Consider the following 27,604-nt stretch of genomic DNA (forward strand, 5'->3'; position numbering starts at 1 on the left):
CCTTATGAATTATACATGGAGATCATATCCCCCTTATGTATTATACATGGAGATCATATCCCCCCTTATGTATTATACATGGTGATCATATCCCCCCTTATGTATTATATATGGAGATCATATCCCCCCTTATGTATTATACATGGAGATCATATCCCCCTTATGTATTATACATGGAGATCATATCCCCCCTTATGTATTATACATGGAGATCATATCCCCCCTTATGTATTATACATGGAGATCATATCCCCCCTTATGTATTATATATGGAGATCATATCCCCCCTTATGTATTATATATGGAGATCATATCCCCCCTTATGTATTATACATGGTGATCATATCCCCCCTTATGCATTTTACATGGAGATCATATCCCCCCTTATGTATTATACATGGAGATCATATCCCCCCTTATGTATTATATATGGAGATCATATCCCCCCTTATGTATTATATATGGAGATCATATCCCCCTTATGTATTATACATGGAGATCATATCACCCCTTATGTATTATACATGGAGATCATATCCCCCCTTATGTATTATACATGGAGATCGTATCCCCCTTATGTATTATACATGGAGATCATATCCCCCTTATGTATTATACATGGAGATCATATCCCCTCCTTATGTATTATACATGGAGATCATATCCCTCCTTATGTATTATACATGGAGATCATATCCCCCTTATGTATTATACATGGAGATCATATCCCCCTTATGTATTATACATGGAGGTCATATCCCCCCTTATGTATTATACATGGAGATCATATCCCCCTTATGTATTATACATGGAGATCATATCCCCCTTATGTATTATACATGGAGGTCATATCCCCCCTTATGTATTATACATGGAGATCATATCCCCCCTTATGTATTATATATGGAGATCATATCCCCCCTTATGTATTATATATGGAGATCATATCCCCCCTTATGTATTATACATGGTGATCATATCCCCCCTTATGCATTTTACATGGAGATCATATCCCCCCTTATGTATTATACATGGAGATCATATCCCCCCTTATGTATTATATATGGAGATCATATCCCCCTTATGTATTATATATGGAGATCATATCCCCCTTATGTATTATACATGGAGATCATATCCCCCTTATGTATTATACATGGAGATCATATCCCCCCTTATGCATTATACATGGAGATCATATCCCCCCTTATGTATTATACATGGAGATCATATCCCCCTCTTATGTATTATATATGGAGATCATATCCCCCCTTATGTATTATACATGGAGATAATATCCCCCCCTTATGTATTATACATGGTGATCATATCCCCCCCCCTTATGTATTATACATGGAGATCATATCCCCCCTTATGTATTATACATGGAGATCATATCCCCCCTTATGTATTATACATGGAGATCGTATCCCCCTTATGTATTATACATGGAGGTCATATCCCCCCCCTTATGTATTATACATGGAGATCATATCCCCCTTATGTATTATACATGGTGATCATATCCCCCCTTATGTATTATACATGGAGATCATATCCCCCCTTATGTATTATATATTGAGATCATATCCCCCCTTATGTATTATATATGGAGATCATATCCCCCTTATGTATTATACATGGTGATCATATCCCCCCTTATGTATTATACATGGAGATCATATCCCCCCTTATGTATTATATATGGAGATCATATCCCCCCTTATGTATTATATATGGAGATCATATCCCCCTTATGTATTATACATGGAGATCATATCCCCCCTTATGCATTATACATGGAGATCATATCCCCCCTTATGTATTATACATGGAGATCATATCCCCCTTATGTATTATACATAGAGATCATATCCCCCCTTATGTATTATACATGGAGATCATATCCCCCTTATGTATTATACATGTAGATTATATCCCCCCTTATTTATTATACATGGAGATCATATCCCCCTTTATGTATTATACATGGAGATCATATCCCCCCTTATGTATTATACATGGGGGTCAGGTTCCCCCCCCCCCCTTAATCTCCTCTTCTCAGTAGAGAATACATTCAGTTCCTCTAATCTCTCCTCATAGCTGAGTTCCTCCATGCCTCGTATCAGTTTGGATCCCTTCTCTGTACGTCCTCTTTTTGTGAATTGGTGCCCAAAACTAAACTGCATATTCTAAATGAGGTGTTACTAATGATTTGCCCTTTGGGGGGGGGAAGGGGGGGAAATCTCTCTGGAGTCTATAATTTTTTTTTTTTTTGTACAAGAGGATTTTGCTTTCTTTAGAACTCGCAGCTTGCATGCAAATATTAAGCTCATGATCTGTCGGAAGCCCCAGATCCTTCTCCACCATTGACCCCCCCAGTTGTACCCCCCCCCAGTATGTATGATGCATATTCTTATCTCCCAAGTGCAGAACATTACATTTATCAACATTAACCCTCATTGGCCCCATTGTCCCCCAATTACACAGAGCATTGAGGTCGGATGTAAGTTGGAGACATCCTGGAAGGACGTTATTCCCCGGCACAGCTTGGTGTCATCTGCAAAGACTGGAACGGGATTTAAGTTCAGGCCCATTATCATTTATAAATATATTAAAAAGGAAGGGTCCCAACACTGAGCCTTGGGGTACCCCACTAATAACCCTGAGCCTTGGGGTACCCCACTAATAACACTGAGCCTTGGGGTACCCCACTAATATACCTGAGCCTTGGGGAACCCCACTAATAACACTGAGCCTTGAGGTACCCCACTAATAACCCTGAGCCTTGGGGAACCCCACTAATAACACTGAGCCTTGGGGTACCCCACTAATAACCCTGAGCCTTGGGGAACCCCACTAATAACACTGAGCCTTGGGGTACCCCACTAACAACCCTGAGCCTTGGGGAACCCCACTAATAACACTGAGCCTTGGGGTACCCCACTAAACCCTGAGCCTTGGGGAACCCCACTAATAACCCTAGACCAGAGTATGAATTAACCACTACTCCCTGAATACGATCTTTTAGCCAGTTTTCTACCATTTACATACGGATTTTTCCAGCCCGTAGACATGACCTTACACAGTGGCTTTGACATTGGCTGAACCTCAATGACCAGGTTGTCCTCTAGTTGAGAATCACAATGCATTCAAAGGACCCCTGACTGGAAATGGGGTGTGTAGTACAGTCTTGCTGGGCAAAGAGAGAAAGCCTGCAAAGAGCCCCACATCAGGAATAGCTGGTTGAGTACAGCACACAAGAACCTATACGGAAATAGTTGCAATACTGTGAAGGAAATATGAACCAGTAAGCATGTGAAAGATGAATCTCACTGCTTTAGGTAAAAGTGAATCAAAGGCTCTTATGCCACATCCCAGGGATCAATGAGCAGCCTAGGGTGGCCAGTGAATGGTAGACGGTGGCACCAGATCTGCATGGCACACACAAGCTGGAGCCAAGCAGCTGGACTAGAAAAGAGCCTCCGCTAATAGGGGAGTGCTACCTGGGGGCAGCCAAAGCTCAGCTCTGCCTATTGACTAGATGGGAAAGAGAGCCCAGCCCTGGAGAGCACACACAGTTTGTGTTGCCTAGGGCAGCACAATCTAACTAGACCACTGGTTTGGGCTGTTGATTTTATACCCCAACAAAAACAGACAGCACAAATCTGTATCCGGTCCTCCAATTCTCAGAGTGTGTTTTGGGGAGACATAGGCTTGAATCCAAAGTACAACTTCTCCAAAAGTCCCCCAGGCATACACATTCCATAGAATAGAGCCCCCTCAAATACCAGGTCCCATAGTCAGTAGACTAGCCTACAGTCCTCTCCATAAACCCCTATCCTGATTGGGTCTATCACAGTAGGTCTATGGAGGAGGGAGTTACAAGAAGTCAAGAGATAAGGGTGTGAATAATTTGCTTAGTGGTTTCAGTGATGAAAATGGGCATATTTTGGAGATGTTACAGAGGTGAAGTCGACAAGGTCTGCACAGTGATTGGATTTGGGGCTGAAAAGACAGGTCAGAGTACAGAAGTACACCTAGTACCCTGGCATGAGAGGGAAGGACTGATAGTTGTATTATTGATCTTGAGGGGGAAGGGAGCAGTCAGGAGGGAATATTATGAGCTCAGTTTTAGAAAGATTGAGTGTGAGGAAGTGGTAGGACATCCATGCCGATATGTCAGTTAATATGTTAGCAATGCAAGAGGAGACTGAAGGCGTGAGGAGTAGAGAGATAGTTTTGAGTGTCAGAGATGACACTGGAAGCCATGGGAGTTTATCAAGTGACCAAGGGAGGAGGTGTAGATAGAGAAAAGGAGGAGAGGTCCATGGACAGAACCTTGGAGAGACCTACAGAAAGGAAGTGGAGAAGGAAACCATAAAAAGGTCAAACGAAGTGCTGCGATGGGTAAGAAGAGAATCAGGAGAGGTCATAGTCTTGAAGACCAAAAAAGTGGAGGTTGAGCAAATGGTCAACAGTATGATAGGCCACAGAGATGTAGGAGTATGGAGTAGTGGCCATTGGTTTCAGCAGTTGAGTTTTAGTAGAACAGTTTCAGTGAAGTGTAGCAAGCAAAACCCAGACTGAGGGGTCAAGGCGATTGTTGTCAGTGAGGAAGGAGTTCAGACAGTTGTGGACAACACATTCGTAAAGTTGAGGTAAACGGGAGCAATGAGATGGTTTTTAGTTTAAGGCTCGTGGGGTCTGAAAGTATGGGGGTGATCAGCACATGTTTAAAGAGGGGAAGATGCCACTGCAGAGTTAGAGATTGAAGTAGTAAGTGAGCATATGATAGAAAGGATTGTTGTAGTTGTGAGGGAATGGGTCAAGCCAACAGTAGTAGCAAGGTCAAAGTGGAAAGCGTTGAGGGTGGTTTTGTTCAGGATATGTTGAGTGGGATCAATATCGGTGCAGTGGAGATGTCCCCACAAAATGCCTCCATCTTGTTTTTGAAGCAATCTCGTGAGCAGCAAGTTACTGGGTGGAGGTGGAGAAAGTACAGCGTTGAGACGAGGACTGGATGATAGTATTAAAGAGCGTGACAAAGTAGGCTTGTCTGGCAAATGGGCAGAAGGCATATTATTCTAAGAAGGCAGATTTCTATAGAGAAAATACTTGCTGGGATCTGGTGTTACTCCACAATCACTCCAGGGCACGGCTATGTCTCTTCAGATTTCTGGTGTCATCTGTCTGCCGATGTTGTAATGGTCAGGGCCTGATAACTAGTGAGAGGAGCAAGTGAATCCAGTGTTTGAGAGAACGGTTTAATCCAGCACTGATTTGATGAAGCCCACCTCCTGCAATCCAGCTGACCCCCCCAATCACCACAATAAGTACAGCAGCTCTCCTCATTTGGAACACAGTTTGCATATAGAATTTGTCATTCCAATCTCTGACTCACTGGAAATGGCAATAGTGTGGTCATGGAAACACTTTGACCAGGGACTTAATGTCACTTTTTTGGGGAAAATAACAAGAAAAGTCAAACAATTAAAACAAATCAGTGAGAATTCAGCCTTTTTTACTTAATGGTTAAAGCTTGCGGGAGCCAGACATTTTTAAAACTATTTAATAATCAGAAAGTCTTGGCCTTACTGGACATCCATGAAATCAGCCTACACATGCAGGAAAAGCAGCATTAGCACCCTCTTGGTTACTGCGTGCCTTTTGAAAGTAATGCAACAAATGTCCAGCAGGAGGGCGCTATGCAGCAGGCAGGGATGCTATCCACCACAGCAATCAATACAAAGTCAGTTTAGAGCTGAATAAACAATGATCAGACACAATACAGCTCATTGGAGTTTATTTGAAATGTGGATGAAATTCATTTCTAGTAAATGATCTGAGCAAAAACACAAGGTCTGTCTATATGAGCAGCAAGGATGCAGATTGTAGGGAGGGGTGTTACAAAACCAGAAAAACCCCTTCATCCACTATGGCCACCACAGAGCCTGGATATGAACACGTGGGACAGGCGGCTCCTCCATTTCTGGATTCTTCATTTTATTGTGATGGACTTGAGCTGGAGGTGTCTCACGGCCAAGTAGGAGATCTCCTTTGTGAAGAAGCGGACTGGAAATGTGAAAGGATTTCCTGTAGGTAATTGTATGGTGATCTTGTCTAGTGCAAACTGGAAGCAAGCCTGTAAGAGAGGTAACAGTGTCAACTTTCTAGACAAAAGAAAAAACCCACCAATGAGTGCTGGCCATAGAGAACATCACCAAAATACTTCAACTAAATTTTATTACATAAGATATATGCATGTATTCTTTATGTGTTGCATTTAATTAATGGATAGTAAAAAAAAAACAGAAGGATGAACTTCCATTGCAATTTTATGGACAATCTGTCACCTAAACAAATGACTGGAGCCCTCAGGAGATCAATAGCTGTTGGCCAGTTTGGAGTCCTGATCTGCCAGCCAGTCTCACACAGGGTTCCTTCAGAGGCTTCTAGGGGTTCCTGGAGCTTTGGCTGATTAACCTCCAATTTGATAGAGTGCTTATTTTGGGGCCCAACACCACTTGGTGGGGCCAGCTTCATGACACAGATTAACTTTTTCACTGCTGAAAGTGGAGCATTTTGACCACCGGTCACCAATGTAAGGGGCATTGCCCCCACTCACTGCCAATGAGCTGGTTTTGGACGGGGTTCCCCAAAGACATAACTATGCCCCAGAGAAACCCTTGAGATTTTTGAAAGGCTGCTGTATGCCACAGATATAGCATCTACACTACAGGCCAATGGTTAGCATTGGGAAAGTGCTGTGACTCAACTGCACTGGGGCTCTGGCATTGAATCCTAGGGAGCAGGGCTTAACATTTGATGTGTTTATCAAAGGGAAAGTTATGCCTCAGTTATCAATACTGAGATGTGCAGATCACCATGAACAAACCATATCTGCAAAGAATCCAAATCTTGTACTTTCTAAAATGTTAAACAGTATCCCCCTTCCAGGGGTGCCAAATACACATTTGTCCTGATAAAGGCCCCATCTGCCACTGTCCCAGCCATGGCTCCAATTCATACATGTCCATGGACAAGGGGCCCATCTACCATGACAGACTTGGGTAAATGAGAGCCATTATTCTGGGGCAGTTATTTTATTCTACCCCATATAAAATTAAGGCTTGTCACAGTTTGAGGAATTCTGCCCCCAGAAATGAATTTAGATGAACAGAGCATTCATCAGCAGTAATATCCATTCCCTACATCTCCCTCACACTCTGGTATTTTCTCTGTATCCTCAACCTGGCACACATGCATGTCTCTCCATAAACAGAAAATACCAGAGTAGTAGTATGATGCCAATTATCTTATGTTCCCAGCCCCCCCCCCCCCCACTACTCCCCAGATTCAGCCTTTACAGGGGACTTTCCATGTCAGGGATTACTGTATCCCCATTCCCTCTTCCTATTATCACAAAACATTTTCAAACCACCACATTTAAAACCAAAAAGGTTTTAAAAATGTGATTGCAAAATTCTCAGCCATTAATCTGAGCAACCAAAACCATTTGCTAGGAATTATATCATAGGCCACAATGGCAGCATGATGGAATCTATTGGACATTCCCATCTTTCATGGAATGAGCTGAAGGGGCAAACATAGCAGAGTCTATATACACTGGACTTAAGCCATCACTGGCTGCCTACTGCATCTTTCAGAGATGTGTCCAATATGAACAGTGACGCCTCTTGGCACCATCCAACATGCCCATCCCAGTGTAGACAACCATGGTGTCAGATCCCTCCTGGAAGGGGAAGAAACTTTCCCTCTGCCCTTCTCCCCAGACATTGTCCACCATTGAGTTCATAACTATCATGAGCTGGACTCCTTCATAGTCAAATCGAGGACTAAAGTGTAGCACAAGATTCTTCTCATCTGTTCCCAAGATGATGGCAAACCTAGAAAGACAGAAACCATTATTCTACTCAGCTGACCTTGTCAGATATAGTACTCAAGTCATTCACCAGTGGTACTCCCATGGGAGTCAGAGGTACTTCAGTCTCCAAAAATATTAGCCAATTACTAATTGGGAGGCAGAACACTAAAGGTTAGCTTGTATAACATGGGGCCCTGCTAATACATCTCTATACCAAAAGTACCTAAAGTAAACCTGTAGCCTGGATATAAACAAACATATGGTTGTCTACATATTGAGTGCCAAATAAACTTTGAGACAAGCCCTCACTGATATTTGTAGTTGCAGCCACTGTGGAACAATTCATCCTGAATATTTGCAAGAGAAACAGTGAAGTGATTCAGGTCTGGTCTAAGCACTCTGCGATTCCATGCTACTAGTGTGGGAGGAAGGGTGATCTGAGCTGCGAGTCAATGCTGTGGAAGGGAGAAGGGTGAATTGGGCCAAGGAGTCACCACTAGGCGGGAGAGCTAACCACATTAAAGCTGAGCTACTGAGTCCCTGCAAGAAGGAAGAGCCGAGAAGTCACTACTATGTGCCCTTTCACTCCCTGTTGCCATTCCTGAGGTGTTGGACCTTTAACTAGGTATGCAGTAGGGACGAAGTGCTATCTGCTATTAATAATTGAGGATAAATTCCTCCGCAGTGCCTGCAGCTATAAAGTTTATTGGAGTCCAGGAGAAAAAAAAAAGTGTAGCAGAAGGCATGTCAGTTATTTCATATGATGCAATTTTGTAACAATGCAGAAACCCAAATGATTGAGCTAAACATGCTCTGAGCCAAACAATCTGTCAGGTATATGAAGGACCGAGCATACCAAAACCCCAGCGAGGGGGGATCAGTAGGATGTTCTGTACACAAAGCACACTTTTCTACTTTTGCAAGTTAAACTTTTTGCAAATTATTCTACAGAGAAAATATATAATAAATAGCTGAAGGGAGAAACAGGACTTACTCTTTACAGTCCAATGGAATGAAGCCCTCCACCTCCACGGAGTGACCAGGTTTGAGGCTGATGCTATCGAAGGTAACAGTCTGTATGGGAGGAGAGAATTATTACACCGATTATAGACAGAAGAGATCTCATGGTTGCAGCTACTGAACTCAGAATAAATATAGGATTTGAGGGTCGCAGCACTTTGTGGAGAGATTTGTGGAGAATGGAGGGAGCACAGACTACCCCGGCCGATCACAAATGTATTCTAAGGACTTCACAATATATACATTTTCTATTATAAATGTTCATGTCATGTATGGCGGCTGCCCAGAGCTTTATACAAGTTATAGTCCCATCTACAGACAGCCGGATGGTGCCAATTACTGACCGGCACAAGGCCTGCCCAGCATTCACGTTTAGTAATGTACTTGGTACAGGGGCGGACTGACCATTTGGAAACTCGGGCACTGCCTGAGGGCCCGAGGTCAGTAGGGGGCCCCATGATATGCCCCTGGTACCTTTTTCATAGGCTTGAGTTTGGGCAAGAACACAGGGGCCCCATGATCCCCTATTGCCCAGGGGCCCCATGACTTGTCAGTCCACCCCTGACTTGGTATGTACAGTATGAATTGATTTCTATTCAGCATGTTTGTCAAGAGTACATCAAAATGTCTGATGGGTCTGGCACAAGGCCTGCCCAGCATTCATGTTTAGTAATTATGTTCTTGGTGTGTATAGTAAGAATTGAATTCTGGTCAGCATGTTTGTTATGTGTTCATAAAATATCTGATCTGTCTGGAGTATCCCCCCTACCCCCTTCCCACCCCACATAGAAAAAAAGTTAATGATCTGGAACAATGGGTGAACCCCCAGAAGATGGACATCTCAGATCAGGACTGTTATATTTATAAAGCCAAACAGAATATAATCACAAAATACAGAGACATGAAAATAAGGAGTCACTAAGAGCAAAGAATCGTGTATATGGAGCAGCTGCTAAAAACACAAGTTTAGGAGCATCTGACTTTTTTTGGCCAAAAACTCCTAAACTCAACTCCATAAAAGCCTATGTATCCCCTGTACTGTACACACAGGCTTTTAGCAGAGTTCAGGAGCTGCCACAGTTAGACAAAGTTAACTTCCCTCTCCCGAACACAGAAGAACCACATTCAGGTTAGGAACATTTTGATCACCGGCCACAGGAAAACAAAACAGCAAAATCACAATACCTTAGTTGCTACATTTTCCTGCAGTCAGGGTAAGATCATATACATGGAGCCTAAATCTGTAAAGGAAATAATCCATACCAGTATATACCCAATATTAAGAAAATCCAGGAAGGCCGACCCAGCTCTGTGCCAGGACAGGAAAACGCATTCAGCACACCCTAAATAGTAAAAGAAAAAAACAAAACTACACAAACAAGATCATAACCTACACCAATCTATACCCATCACCACCCAAACTTAGCAACTAAATGCCCCGCTGACATATCAATGGCCTCCTCCAGCAACACCATCCCAACCACTGCCAACATCCAGCAACCTTATAACCTCCACTTTCCTCAGCCCCCAACACTAGGCCCGTCTCCGCCCTCAGCCCCCAACACTAGGCCCGTCGCAGCCCTCAGCCCCCCCTCAGCCCCCAACACTACGCCCGTCGCCGCCCTCAGCCCCCAACACTACGCCCGTCGCAGCCCTCAGTCCCCAACACTAGGCCCGTCGCAGCCCTCAGCCCCCAACACTACGTCCGTCGCAGCCCTCAGCCCCCAACACTACGCCCGTCACCGCCCTCAGCCCCCAACACTACGCTTGTCGCAGCCCTCAGCCCCCAACACTAGGCCCGTCGCAGCCCTCAGCCCCCAACACTACGCCCGTCGCCGCCCTCAGCCCCCAACACTAGGCCCGTCGCAGCCCTCAGCCCCCAACACTAGGCCCGTCACCATCCTCAACCCCCAACACTACGCCCGTCGCAGCCCTCAGCCCCCAACACTACGCCCGTCGCAGACCCTCAGCCCCCAACACTAGGCCTGTCGCCGCCCTCAGCCCCCAACACTACGCCCGTCGCCGCCCTCAGCCCCCAACACTACGCCCGTCACTGCCCTCAGCCCCCCAACAATACACCCATCGCCGCCCTCAGCCCCCAACACTACGCCAGTCACCATCCTCAACATTACACCTATCATCCCTCACAGAAGCCAGTTGCTCAGCTCTTGCAGCTTCCACCAGTGCTCATACATGCACCAGATTCTGGACTCTCCAGGTTTAGGAATTCAACCTCAAAGTGACAATTTACATTACCTGCCCACATCCCCCAACACAATACCAACCACTACATCACAACCAGCAACACTATACTGATACACATCATATGAGACACACAAGAAACAAAAACAAAGATAAGTGACAGCAGAAAAAAGACCAAGTGCTCCATCAAGTCTGACTCTTTATTTTGTAAATTGTTTTTATTTTGGGTTTTTTTTTACTTTTGATTTTTTATTACCTTTTTTTGTCTAGATCCATGTTTGCCCCAAGCATGTCTGAAGCCACTCACTGCTGACTGATTCACTACCTCTGCTGGAGGTCTATTCCAACCATCAACTACCCTTTAATAAAAATATGACTCTCTAAGATGAGTTGGGAACTTTCCTCCAGTCAGTTGGAGGTCATGTCCCGTGTTCTTCATCTTGGCTTCATACTGAACATCCTGCCGTCCAGAACCTTATTCCCCCTCTTGAAGTATTGAAAGGTTTTGGTCATGTCCATCCTTTCCCTTCTTTCCTCCAGACTGGACATATGAAGTTCCTGCAGTCTCTCCTGATATGTTTGATCCCTCAGACCTTTCACCATTTGTGTTCCCCGTCTCTGGACACGTTCTATCTCATCAATATATTTATGGAAGTGAGATCTCCAGAACTGGACACAGTATTCTAAATGAGGTCCAACTAAAGATCCATGTAGAGGACCCAGGACCTCCAATACATCAGATGAGATGCATGACACCCCAGGAATTGTCATTACTGATCCTAGTATGGGGGGGGGGGGGACACGGCACAGCCAGGCGCCCCATAGTGGATGTTCTTTGCTGAAACTGGATCTTAACTTCGTAAGCACCAGAACTTTCCTCATGGCCGGTCACACTCGTCCTGCAGGAAGATGCATTCTTCTGCATGGGTAACCTGAGACATCTGTGCACCTGGCTATGGGTGGTGTGAAATGCCTGTGCACCTGGCTATGGGTGGTGTGAAATGCCTGTGCACCTGGCTATGGGTGGTGTGAAATGCCTGTGCACCTGGCTATGGGTGGTATGCTAGTTCTTTGCAGTTGGGGTGTGACAAATTATTCAATTTACCTGTGAGTGGTTATGTTAAGGCTCATTTATGTGTGTATATATACATTACACACAATGTTTGACCACAAGGCGCTGATTGCCGATCTCATTTCTTGAGGCTCTTCCAGGACAGTACAAATAATCTTCCAATTACATTTTTTGAAAGCATTTAGTAAGAAGCTTGGGGATTCGCATGGGGTTGTATACTCCTGAATATATATATTTTTACTATGCTGGCACCAGTGAAGTATAGCATCCTCATAACAGATGTGGAGCTGATCAGGGATGCTGACAATATTTAAAAAATATATATATAAAAAAACCACAAAAACACTTGATCACCATTGTAACACTGCACTCAGAGGTGGTGATGAGGGATTTATACTTTATTTGCAGTTACACTGAAGATCATTGTGATAGCAAAGTTTAATGGTCATGAAAGGGGTTAACCATTCAGGACAACTAGTGACTGGCTACAGATAATCACATGGTACTAGGATTGGGCCAATCACAGCTGTTATGAACAAATTCATTCGGAACAGCTTTGTTATGAATGTGATTAACTGGGCTCCAAGGACCAGGATCCAGATTCCAGTGTCTGGGGGACACAGCCAGGGGTGCATTTACCACAAGCCACTTGCATAGGGTGGCAAATTTCAGGCACCTCCCCCCAGAAGGGATAGAAGGGACACAGGTGGGATCCGAGAAAGGCTGCATGATGGTGTCTGTAGAGCCTGACTCTCGTTCCCGGGTATATCTGGAGCTGTGAAGAGGAGTGTTTTTCCCCATTGCGGGGGGGTTTAGTGGAAGGGGTGTTAGTCAATGTCAGGCTCTCTTCGTGGGGGCAGACAATCGTTGTGCTAGGGCAGCACAAAACCTAAATACACCACTGGGCACAGCAGTTGTGTGGGGATGGCCTGGCACCCCTCTTAGCCCAAGCTGCCAAAGTGATGTTCATGTTCTGTCTGCTGGTGCCAACCAGCTGCAGTCTATACACTGACTGGTTGGTGATTGCCACTTCCTTTACTATACTGCTGCAATTACTACCACACCCAATGCTACTACTATTACTATCTTACTACAAGTAGTACTACTCCTATCACTACCAATGCTATGCCATTACTACCACACTTCTGCTAGAACTGCTCCTACCCCTCCTCCACCCAACGTATCTTATAGCCGCCATACCCCCTGCTACAAATATTACATTTTCTCAACACTATCCTTCCTATGCTGCCACCACTTTACTCCCCATGCTATGTAGTTACTACTACCCCTAGTCTACTACCCGTACACTGAGACTAAAGCTGCTCCAGCATCTCCTTCCCCTGCTGGAGTACTACTACATTCACTGCCACAGCTACTGTGTACCTTCTAAGGCTACATTCACACTTGAAGCTCCAAAAACCTCAAATTGTTCTCTATGGTGCCCGTTTGTGTGATCAGGCACCATAGAGAACAAATTTTATTTCCTCAAGTTTGAGCTTCAGAACTTAAAGCTACAAGCGGCTCAAGTGTGAATGCAGCCTAAAGGTAATGCAACCAACCTCCAGCAGGGGGGCGCTATAGACTACAGCAATGAATACAGAGTCAGTTTAGTGCTCAATAATAAGATTGATCAGACACAATAGAGCTCATTGGATTTTATTTGAAATGTGGATGAAATTCATTTCTAGCAAGTGATCTGAGCAAAGCACAATGTATGGCTACATGAGCAGCAAGGAGGCAGATTGGAAGGAGAAGGGTACAAGACAGGATAACATTTCTCTTCATCCATTATGGCCATTTCACAAGAGCCGGGATATGGACACGTGGGAGAGGCGGCTCCTCTGTTGCAGATTCTTCACTTCAGTGTGATGGACTTTAGCTGGAGGGTTTCCAAAGCCAAGTAGGAGATCTCATTTATGGGAAAGCGGACTGGAAATGTTAAGGGATTTCCTGTAGGCAATTGTATGGTGATCTTGTCTTGCTCAAACAAGAAGGAAACCTGTAAGAAAAGATGGCAGTGTCAGCTTGCTGGACTAAGGAAGGATGTGCTTCTGAAGCTGCAATGTTTTAGTAACAGGGTCTGAGGACGGTCTGTCATTTAGATCAATGTCTCGAGCCCTCAGATCAATAGCTTATGGCCGGTCTGAAGGAACCCTGGGTGAGAATGGCCAGCAGACCTGGACTCCAGAGGTTTCTAGGGGTACCTAGACTTGTGGCCAATTAAACTACCATTTGATGGTACCTGCCTATTTTTGGACCCTCAACACAAGTTTGTGGAGCCAGCTTCATGACACAAATTCTCACTGCCTGTAAGAGTGGCATTTTGACCACTACCAGAAATGGGGCAACACACTGAAATGGTTTTAGTAAGGGTTTCCCAGAGATCAAAAAATTTCAATGGTTTCACTGGGGCCAGTGGTGGAGAGGCTGCTGTATGCCATGCAAGCTATACAACATCTACACTACATGCCAAATATTAGAACCATGAAAGTGCTAAAGGCTCTGTTCTACAGGATTCCCTGTCAGATGACAATCTACCCCTTCCAGGAGCCCCAATACACACCTCTTAGCCATGGCTCAAGTGAGCCCTTGGACAAGGGTCTCATCTACCATGACTGGCTTAGGGTAAAACACGATTTAAAGTTGCAGGCCAGCCCCCCACTACTCCCCAGATTGAGACTTTACAGAGTCCATGTCAGGGATTTCCTTATCCCTATTCCCTTGTTTTCCTAAAATATTCATCCAACATGTATGACATCAATGACATGCATACACATAATGGCTTGCAAAATGTTTTCATGTAACATTTTCCTTCTGACAACCATTAATGTTACCAACAGCAACCATTTGCTAGGTGGTATATCAATGGCAGCATGATGGAATCCATTGCATCTTCCCATGTGGAAGGGTCTCATCCTCCATTGAATGAGCTGAAGGATTGACCCATCATAGCAAATAAAGCCTATATACCCCTCACCTAAGCCATCACTAGCTGCCTACTGCATCTTTTAGAGACGGATGTGTCCAATATGAACAGTGATGACACTTTGCCCTTTCCACCATTTTTCCTTCCCCTCCCAGTGTAGACATACTGTGGTGTCCGATCCCTTCTGGAAGGGGAAGAAGTTTTCCTTCTGCTCTTTTCCCCAGACACCGTTCACCATTGAGTTCAAGTTTAACACGAGCCGGTCTTGACCATAGGAAAATCGAGGATTAAAGTGTAGCACAAGATTCTTCACATCTGTTCCCAAGTTTATGGCAAACCTAGAAAGACAGAAAAAGCAAATATTCTGCTCAGTTCTGGTCAGATATAGTACTCGAGTCCTTCACCTGTGGTAGGTGGGTGGGAGAAGTACCTCTGATTCACATACAAGGTCACAATTATGTCAGATAATATTTTTGGAGACTAAAACCGACAGTTTGCTTGAAAAACATGGGGTCCTGGTAATACTCTATGCCAAGAGCACCTAAAGTGAACCTGTAGCCTGGATATGGACAGACTTTTCTACATATTCTTAAAAAAAGAAAGTAACTAAGCTCTGAGAGAATCCCTCACAGACATTTGTAGTTGCAGCCACTGTGGAGAATTTCTCCTGAAAGTTCACAAGAGAAAAACAGTAACGTCATTCAAGTCTGGGAGGATGTCACCAGCACACCAAGGATCACCAATATGGGTCCAAACATTTTAATGAACGATTACATAGTTACAGTGTGGCAACATATTGGAGTCTTGCAGTCACCCTTCATCAGGCATGTGGTCGGTTCCAGCCGACGGTCACTTATACACAGCCATTTTTAAAGCAGGAACGTGTGTGTTGGGATGGGCGTGCAGAGAGGTTGAGATCAGACTTGAACGACCGTGTTCAATCCAAATAGACAGGGAGAAGGGTGATCTGAGCTGTTGGGTCACTGTTGTGGGAGGGAGAAGGGTGAACGGGGCTAAGGTGTCACTGCTAGGAGGGGGAGCTGAGAAGTCACTACTACTTTGTGCCCTTTCACTCCCTCTTACCATTGGACCTCTAACTAGGTAATTAGTAGCGATGAAGCGCTTTACTGTAGATTGAGGAAAAAATCCTCCTCAGTGCCTGCAGCTATACAGTTTGGTGAGGTCCAGGAGGAGAGAGATAGAAGTCAGCTGGCATCTCATATGGTGAAATTGTGTCAATGTAGACACAAACATTTAAGCTAAGTTTGCTGTGAGCAACACAATGTCAGGCATTTGAGGGACCACGCATGCCGAATTCCCAGCATGTAGGGGTCAGTAGGATGTACTGTACACGGAACACTTTCCTGCTTCTGCAAGGTAAACTTTAGGCAGATTATACAGAGAGCAGACATCTATTGTATAATAAGTAGCTGAGGATGGAACCGTGACTTACATTTTACAGTCCTCTGGAATGAAGCCCTTCACCTCCACGGAGTGACCAAGTTTGAGGCCGAGGTTATAAAAGGTAAAAGTCTGTATGGGAGAAATTAGAGAATTATTACTCCCTGTATAATGGGGGGGGGGGGGGGGGATTATTACACCATTTATAGACAGGAGAGACATCTGATGGTTGCACTCAGAATAAGTTTGGGATTTCTGTGGGTGGCAGCACTTTGTGGGAGAGTGGAGGAGCTCAGACATCCCCAGCAGATCACAAATGTCTAATAACACATCAATGACATGACAATATATACATTTTCTCTAACATTCATATCATGTATGCCGGCTGCCCAGACCTTTCTAAGGTATAGTCCCATCTACAGACAGCTGGATGGTGCCAAGGCCTGCCCAGCATTCATGTTTAGTAATGATGTACTTGGTGGGTACAGTATGAATTGAATTCTGGTCAGCATGTTAGTTTGTCATCATGTGTGCATCAAATATCTGATCTGTCCAGCGTATTCCCCCTACACCCTTCCCACCCCCAGCTTCCATCCTGCATGGAAAGAGTTAATATGGCACAAATGGTTTAACCCAGAGCAGATGGACATGTCACATCTCAGAACCGGACCATTTATAACACTGCACATTAGTATAAATCACACAGAGTGTAAGGCATGGATATAATGAGCCACTATGGGCAAGTGTGGGGGAGGGGAGTGTGAGCCATACCAGTATATACCCAATATTAAGACGGCCCAGCTCTGTGCCAGAACACCAAAACACATACATCACACCCTACATAAATGGATGTACAAGAACTAAAATACTGACCCACACCCACCAACTGCCCACATCAAGCAACCCTATCTCAGCATGATCCATATTCCTCAATGGTACAGAGACAACCAGAAATATACCAACAACTTCCTACACCCAACAACAACCCATGTCCACCCCAAGCAAACCTATACCAACCGCTACACCCACCACTGCCTATAGAAACCATTTGCTCAGCTCTTGCAGCTTCCACCAGTGGTCATACATATATCTCCACCACCAACATCAAACCAGCCCGACACCAACTTGTGTCCACACCAAGCACACCAAGCAAACCAATACTCACCATTACCCACCACCCCCCACAGAAGCCATTTGCTCAGCTCTTGCAGCTTCCACCAGTGCTCATACTCACATTATCTGCCATCCTGCTTCCTTATCAGAGACACTTGTGATCAGCTGCTCTTCTACTTCTTCTTATATAGGAGGTCTGCTGAGGGTGGAGCCAGTCAGGAGGGAGCGATCACTCCGCCCACTGCTCCCTGGACTGACCATTGTTCCAGAACCGCTCATTACAGAGAATGAATGAAATGTGGATCCGCTGTCACTGAGCATGGGTCGTCCATCGTCACTCTGCTGGGATGTCACCACTCACCACAAACAGCAAGGGGGCAAAAGAGGACTATCCTCAAAGTCATTTCTACACCACAAAGGGGGAGATTTCCTAACACTGGAGAGTGCAAAATCTGCTGCAGCTGTGCATGGGAGCCAATCAGCTTCTATCTTCAGCTGGATCAATGAAGCTTTGACAGGGAAACCTGGAAGCTGATTGGTTTCTATGCAGAGCTGCACCAGATTCTGGACTCTCCAGGTTTAGGAATTCAACCGCAAAGAAACAATTTACATTACTTGATACACATTACATCATGTGAGACCCCTGACATCACATGAAATGCATGACATCATATGAGATCGTTGACATCATATGAGACCCCTGACATCACATGAGATGCATGACAGCATATGAGACCCCTGACATCACATGAGATGCATGACATCATATGAGACCCCTGACATCATATGAGACCCCTGACATCACATGAGATGCAAGACATCATATGAGACCCCTGACATCACATGAGATGCATGACATCATATGAGACCCCTGACATCACATGAGATGCATGACATCATATGAGACCCCTGACATCACATGAGATGCATGACATCATATGAGACCCCTGACATCACATGAGATGCATGACATCATATGAGACCCCTGACATCACATGAGATGCATGACATCACATGAGAATCATGACATCACATGAGACCCCTGACATCACATAAGATGCATGACATCACATGAGACCTCTGACATCACATGAGATGCATGACATCATATGAGATCCCTGACATCACATGAGATGCATGACATCACATGAGACCTCTGACATCACATGAGATGCATGACATCACGTGACCCCTGACATCACATGAGATGCATGACATCACGAGACCCCTGACATCACATGAGATGCATGGCATCATATGAGACATAAAGGATATAATAACAAAGATAAGTGGAAACAGAAAAAGTCCAAGTGGTCCATCGAGTCTGTTTCCTTTTTTAATTGCTTCGTTATTTATTTATTTATTATATTGGTGTGTTGTCTGAGTCTAGATCCATGTTTGCCCCAAGCATGTCTGAAGCCACTTACTGCTGACTGACTCACTACCTCTGCTGGAGGTCTATTCCAACCATCAACTACCCTTTCAGGAAAATATGACTTTCTAAGATGAGTTGGGAACTTTCCTCCAGTCAGTTGGAGGTCATGTCCCGTGTTCTTCATCTTGGCTTCATACTGAACATCCTGCCCTCCAGAACCTTATTCTCCCTCTTGTTGTATTGAAAGGTTTTGGTCATGTCCATCCTTTCCCTTCTTTCCTCCAGACTGTACATATGAAGTTCCTGCAGTCTCTCCTGATATGTTTGATCCCTCAGACCTTTCACCATTTGTGTTCCCCGTCTCTGGACTCGTTCTGTCTCATCAATATCCTTATGGAAGTGAGATCTCCAGAACTGGACACAGTATTCTAAATGAGGTCCAACTAAAGATCCATGTAGAGGACCCAGGACCTCCAATACATCACATGAGACGCATGACATCCCAGGAATTGTCATTACTGATCCTAGTATGGGGGGGCACGGCACAACCAGGCGCCCCATAGTGGACGTGCTAAGATTATGATTATTATTATACAGGATTTATGGCGCCAACAGTTTGCACAGAGCTTTACAATATAACGGGAGACAATACAATTACAATACATTTCAGTACAGAAGGAATAGGAGGGCCCGGCTCATGGAGCTTACAATCTAAAGGAAGGGGGAGGTGATACAAAAGGTGATAGCTGCGGGGTATGATCTCGTGGAGGTGATTCAGATTGGCAGAGAAGGGTGGAGGACACTGAGTGGAGGCCAGTGGAGGGATTGGCAGAGAGGGTTGGAGGACACTGAATGGAAGCCAGTGGAGGGATTGGCAGAGAGGGATGGAGGACACTGAGTGGAGGCCAGTGAAGGGATTGGCAGAGAGGGGTGGTGGACACTGAGTGGAGGCCAGTGGGGGGATTGGCAGAGAGGGGTGGAGGACACTGAATGGAAGCCAGTGGAGGGATTGGCAGAGAGGGGTGGAGGACACTGAGCGGAGGTTAGTGGAGGGATTGGCAGAGAGGGAGGAGGACACTGATTGGAGGTCAGTGGAGGGATTGGCAGAGAGGGGTGGAGGACACTGAGCGGAGGTCAGTGGAGGGATTGGCAGAGAGGGGAGGAGGACACTGAATGGAGGCCAGTGGAAGGATTGGCAGAGAGGGGTGGAGGACACTGAGTGGAGGCCAGTGAAGGGATTGGCAGAGAGGGGTGGAGGACACTGAGTGGAGGCCAGTGAAGGGATTGGCAGAGAGGGGTGGAGGACACTGAGTGGAAGCCAGTGAAGGGATTGGCAGAGAGGGGTGGAGGACACTGAGAGGAGGCCAGTGGAGGGATTGGCAGAGAGGGGTGGAGGACACTGAGTGGAGGCCAGTGAAGGGATTGGAAGAGAGGGGTGGAGGACACTGATTGGAGGTCAGTGGAGGGATTGGCAGAGAGGGGTGGAGGACACTGAGCGGAGGTCAGTGGAGGGATTGGCAGAGAGGGGAGGAGGACACTGAATGGAGGCCAGTGGAAGGATTGGCAGAGAGGGGTGGAGGACACTGAGTGGAGGCCAGTGACAGGATTGGCAACGAGTGGTGGAGGACACTGAGTTGAGGCCAGTGAAGGGATTGGCAGAGAGGGGTGGAGGACACTGAGTGGAGGCCAGTGAAGGGATTGGCAGAGAAGGGCAGCAGTCGCTGATCGGTTCGTAAGGTGTAGGAGTCTAGCAGCAGCATTCATAATAGACTGAAGGGGGGATAGCCTGTGTAATGGTAGACCAGTGAGGAGGGAGTTGCAGTAATTGAGGCGGGATAAAACCAAGGCGTGGATGAGTTGTTTTGTGGTGTCATTGGTCAGGAAGGGGCGGATTTTGGAAATGTTCTGGAGGTTGAGGCGGCAGGATTTAGCCAGTGAGTGGATGTGGTGCCCAAAGGAGAGGTCAGAGTCTAGGACTACGCCCAGCACCCTGGCATGAGGGGAAGGACCAATGGTTGTGCTGTTGATCTTAATGGTAAAGTCATGAGTGGAGGATTGGGGGGGAGTTAATATTACAGCTCAGTTTTTGAAAGATTGAGTTTCCGGTAGGGGTGTGACATCCATGCTGATTTGTCGCTCAGTAGATTTGTGATACGTGAGGAGATTGAGGGGGTGAGCTGGGGAGTGGAGAGATAGATCTGGGTGTCATCAGCAAAATGGAAAATGGATTCTAAACCCCTTCAGCACCAGAACTCTCCTCATGGCCGGTCACACTCGTCCTGCAGGAGATACATTCCACTACAACTTGGGACATCTGTACATCTGGGTATGAGAGGTCTGTGACAACTTCAATGCAATTTACCTTCAATTTGCTTGGGGCAAACACAGATCTAGACTCAGACAAAATACTTACCAACAAATAAATAAATAAACAAGGATACATTTAAAAAAGGAAACAGACTCGATGGAGCACTTGGATTTTATTTTGCTGTCACTTATCTTTGTTATTATATTTTTTATGTCTCATATTATGTGATCATATCCCCCCTTATGTATTATACATGGAGATTATATCCCCCCTTATGTATTATACATGGAGATCATATCCTCCCTTATGTATTATACATGGAAATCATATCCCCCTTATGTATTATACATGGAGATCATATCCCCCCCCCCCCTTATGTATTATACATGGAGATCATATCCCCCTTATGTATTATACATGGAGATCATATCCCCCCTTATGTATTATACATGGAGATCATATCCCCCCCTTATGTATTATACATGGTGATCATATCCCCCTTATGTATTATACATGGGGATCATATCCACCCCTTATGTATTATACATGGAGATCATATCCCCCCCTTATGTATTATACATGGAGATCATACCCCCCTTATGTATTATACATGGAGATCATAACCCCCTTATGTATTATACATGGAGATCATATCCCCCCCCCCCCCCCCTTATGTATTATACATGGAGATCATATCCCCCCTTATGTATTATACATGGAGATCATATCCCCCCTTATGTATTATACATGGAGATCATATCCCCCCTTATGTATTATACATGGAGATCATATCCCCCTTATGTATTATACATGGAGATCATATCCCCCCTTATGTATTATACATGGAGATCATATCCCCCTTATGTTTTATACATGGAGATCATATCCCCCCCTTATGTATTATACATGGAGATCATATCCCCCCTTATGTATTATACATGGAGATCATATCTCCCCCTTATGTATTATACATGGAGATCATATCCCCCCTTTATGTATTATACATGGAGATCATATCCCCCTCTTATGTATTATACATGGAGATCATATCCCCCCTTATGTATTATACATGGAGATCATATCCCGCCTTATGTATTATACATTGAGATCATATCCCCCCTTATGTATTATACATGGAGATCATATCCCCCTTATGTATTATACATGGAGATCAACCCCTCCCCCCCCCCCTTATGTATTATACATGGAGATCATATCCCCCTTATGTATTATACATGGAGATCATATCCCCCCTTATGTATTATACATGGAGATCATATCCCCCCTTATGTATTACACATTGTGCTCATATCCCCCCTTATGTATTATACATGGAGATCATATCCCCCCTTATGTATTGTACATGGAGATCATATCCCCCCTTATGTATTATACATGGAGATCATATCCCCCCATATGTATTATACATGGAGATCATATCCCCCTTATGTATTATACATGGAAATCATATCCCCCCTTATGTATTATACATGGAGATCATATCCCCCCCTTATGTATTATACATGGAGATCATATCCACCCTTATGTATTATACATGGAGTTCATATCCCCCCTTATGTATTATACATGGAGATCATATCCCCCTTATGTATTATACATGGTGATCATATCCCCCCCTCATGTATTATACATGGTGATCATATCCCCCCTTATGTATTATAAATGGAGATCATATCCCCCCCTTATGTATTATACATGGAGATCATATCCACCCTTATGTATTATACATGGAGATCATATCCCCCCTTATGTATTATACATGGAGATCATATCCCCCCTTATGTATTATACATGGAGTTCATATCCCCCCTTATGTATTATACATGGAGATCATATCCCCCTTATGTATTATACATGGTGATAATATCCCCCCCTCATGTATTATACATGGTGATCATATCCCCCCTTATGTATTATAAATGGAGATCATATCGTCCCTTATGTATTATACATGGGGATCATATCCCCCCTTATGTATTATACATGGTGATCATATCCCCCCTTATGTATTATACATGGAGATCATATCCCCCCTTATGTATTATACATGGTGATCATATCCCCCCTTATGTATTATACATGGTGATCATATCCCCCCTTATGTATTATACATGGAGATCATATCCCCCTTATGTATTATACATCTAGATCATATCCCCCTTATGTATTATACATGGAGATCATATCCCCCCTTATGTATTATACATGGAGATCATATCCCCTCTTATGTATTATACATGGAGATCATATCCCCCCTTATGTATTATACATGGAGATCATATCCACCTTATGTATTATACATGGTGATCATATCCCCCCTTATGTATTATACATGGAGATCATATCCTCCTTATGTATTATACATGGAGATCATATCCCCCCTTATGTATTATACATGGTGATCATATCCCCCTTATGTATTATACATGGAGATCATACCCCCTCATGTATTATACATGGAGATCATATCCCCCTTATGTATTATACATGGAGATCATATCCCCCCCTTATGTTTTATACATGGAGATCATATCCCCCCTTATGTATTATACATGGAGATCATATCACCCCCTTATGTTTTATACATGGAGATCATATCCCCCCTTATGTATTATACATGGAGATCATATCCCCCTTATGTATTATACATGGAGATCATACCCCCTCATGTATTATACATGGAGATCATATCCCCCCTTATGTATTATACATGGAGATCATATCCCCCCTTATGTATTATACATGGAGATCATTTTCCCCCCTTATGTTTTATACGTGGAGATCATATCCCCCCCTTATGTATTATACATGGAGATCATATCCCCCTTATGTATTATACATGGAGACAATATCCCCCCTTATGTATTATACATGGAGATCATATCCCCCTTATGTATTATACATGAAGATCATATCCCCCCTTATGTATTAAACATGGTGATAATATCCCCCCTTATGTATTATACATGGGGATCATATCCCCCCCTTATGTATTATACATGGTGATCATATCCCTCCTTATATATTATACATGGTTATCATATCCCCCCTTATGTATTATACATGGAGATCATATCCCCCTTATGTATTATACATGGAGATCATACCCCCTCATGTATTATACATGGAGATCATATCCCCCCTTATGTATTATACATGGAGATCATATCCCCCCTTATGTATTATACATGGAGATCATTTTCCCCCCTTATGTTTTATACGTGGAGATCATATCCCCCCCTTATGTATTATACATGGAGATCATATCCCCCTTATGTATTATACATGGAGACAATATCCCCTTATGTATTATACATGGAGATCAAACCCCCCCCCTTATGTATTATACATGAAGATCATATCCCCCCTTATGCATTATACATGGTGATAATATCCCCCCTTATGTATTATACATGGAGATCATATCCCCCCTTATGTATTATACATGGAGATCATATCCCGCCTTATGTATTATACATTGAGATCATATCCCCCCTTATGTATTATACATGGAGATCATATCCCCCTTATGTATTATACATGGAGATCAACCCCTCCCCCCCCCCCCTTATGTATTATACATGGAGATCATATCCCCCTTATGTATTATACATGGAGATCATATCCCCCCTTATGTATTATACATGGAGATCATATCCCCCCTTATGTATTACACATTGTGCTCATATCCCCCCTTATGTATTATACATGGAGATCATATCCCCCCTTATGTATTGTACATGGAGATCATATCCCCCCTTATGTATTATACATGGAGATCATATCCCCCCATATGTATTATACATGGAGATCATATCCCCCTTATGTATTATACATGGAAATCATATCCCCCTTATGTATTATACATGGAGATCATATCCCCCCCTTATGTATTATACATGGAGATCATATCCACCCTTATGTATTATACATGGAGTTCATATCCCCCCTTATGTATTATACATGGAGATCATATCCCCCTTATGTATTATACATGGTGATCATATCCCCCCCTCATGTATTATACATGGTGATCATATCCCCCCTTATGTATTATAAATGGAGATCATATCCCCCCCTTATGTATTATACATGGAGATCATATCCACCCTTATGTATTATACATGGAGATCATATCCCCCCTTATGTATTATACATGGAGATCATATCCCCCCTTATGTATTATACATGGAGTTCATATCCCCCCTTATGTATTATACATGGAGATCATATCCCCCTTATGTATTATACATGGTGATAATATCCCCCCCTCATGTATTATACATGGTGATCATATCCCCCCTTATGTATTATAAATGGAGATCATATCGTCCCTTATGTATTATACATGGGGATCATATCCCCCCTTATGTATTATACATGGTGATCATATCCCCCCTTATGTATTATACATGGAGATCATATCCCCCCTTATGTATTATACATGGTGATCATATCCCCCCTTATGTATTATACATGGTGATCATATCCCCCCTTATGTATTATACATGGAGATCATATCCCCCTTATGTATTATACATCTAGATCATATCCCCCTTATGTATTATACATGGAGATCATATCCCCCCTTATGTATTATACATGGAGATCATATCCCCTCTTATGTATTATACATGGAGATCATATCCCCCCTTATGTATTATACATGGAGATCATATCCACCTTATGTATTATACATGGTGATCATATCCCCCCTTATGTATTATACATGGAGATCATATCCTCCTTATGTATTATACATGGAGATCATATCCCCCCTTATGTATTATACATGGTGATCATATCCCCCTTATGTATTATACATGGAGATCATACCCCCTCATGTATTATACATGGAGATCATATCCCCCTTATGTATTATACATGGAGATCATATCCCCCCCTTATGTTTTATACATGGAGATCATATCCCCCCTTATGTATTATACATGGAGATCATATCACCCCCTTATGTTTTATACATGGAGATCATATCCCCCCTTATGTATTATACATGGAGATCATATCCCCCTTATGTATTATACATGGAGATCATACCCCCTCATGTATTATACATGGAGATCATATCCCCCCTTATGTATTATACATGGAGATCATATCCCCCCTTATGTATTATACATGGAGATCATTTTCCCCCCTTATGTTTTATACGTGGAGATCATATCCCCCCCTTATGTATTATACATGGAGATCATATCCCCCTTATGTATTATACATGGAGACAATATCCCCCCTTATGTATTATACATGGAGATCATATCCCCCTTATGTATTATACATGAAGATCATATCCCCCCTTATGTATTAAACATGGTGATAATATCCCCCCTTATGTATTATACATGGGGATCATATCCCCCCCTTATGTATTATACATGGTGATCATATCCCTCCTTATATATTATACATGGTTATCATATCCCCCCTTATGTATTATACATGGAGATCATATCCCCCTTATGTATTATACATGGAGATCATACCCCCTCATGTATTATACATGGAGATCATATCCCCCCTTATGTATTATACATGGAGATCATATCCCCCCTTATGTATTATACATGGAGATCATTTTCCCCCCTTATGTTTTATACGTGGAGATCATATCCCCCCCTTATGTATTATACATGGAGATCATATCCCCCTTATGTATTATACATGGAGACAATATCCCCTTATGTATTATACATGGAGATCAAACCCCCCCCCTTATGTATTATACATGAAGATCATATCCCCCCTTATGCATTATACATGGTGATAATATCCCCCCTTATGTATTATACATGGGGATCATATCCCCCCCTTATGTATTATACATGGTGATCATATCCCTCCTTATATATTATACATGGTTATCATATCCCCCCTTATGTATTATACATGGAGATCATATCCCCCTTATGTATTATACATGGAGATCATATCCCCACTTATGTATTATACATGGAGATCATATCCCCCCTTATGTATTATACATGGAGATCATATCCCCCCTTATGTATTATACATGGAGATCTTATCCCCCCTTATGTATTATACATGGAGATCATATCCCCCTTATGTATTATACATGGAGATCATATCCCCCCTTATGTATTATACATGGAGATCATATCCCCCCTTATTTATTATACATGGAGATCATATCCCCCTTATGTATTATACATGGAGATCATATCCCCCTTTATGTATTATACATGGAGATCATATCCCCCTTATGTATTATACATGGAGATCATATCCCCCCTTAT

The 27,604-nt window shown here is 43.6% G+C and overlaps 2 protein-coding genes across 4 annotated transcripts in view; one reads left to right on the forward strand and one right to left on the reverse strand.

Annotated features, from left to right (window-relative positions):
- LOC149436291 (galectin-1-like) overlaps window positions 1-27,604 on the forward strand; it is a 391,735-nt gene that overhangs the window by 209,087 nt on the left and 155,044 nt on the right. The window lies entirely within an intron of this gene.
- Window positions 13,823-17,755, reverse strand: LOC149436301 (galectin-1-like). Its single transcript, XM_089661749.1, has 4 exons — window positions 17,744-17,755; window positions 16,562-16,641; window positions 15,275-15,446; window positions 13,823-14,181 (listed from the first exon to the last, which is right to left on the reverse strand). The coding sequence occupies exons 1-4, from the start codon at window positions 17,753-17,755 to the stop codon at window positions 14,038-14,040; spliced, it is 408 nt and encodes a 135-aa protein (XP_089517875.1). The 3' UTR covers window positions 13,823-14,037.

The sequence above is a fragment of the Staurois parvus genome, unplaced genomic scaffold, assembly GCF_062004578.1.
Source record: "Staurois parvus isolate SC_StPar_1 unplaced genomic scaffold, SC_StPar_1.0 ptg001381l, whole genome shotgun sequence".
In the NCBI taxonomy this organism is placed as follows: domain Eukaryota; kingdom Metazoa; phylum Chordata; class Amphibia; order Anura; family Ranidae; genus Staurois; species Staurois parvus.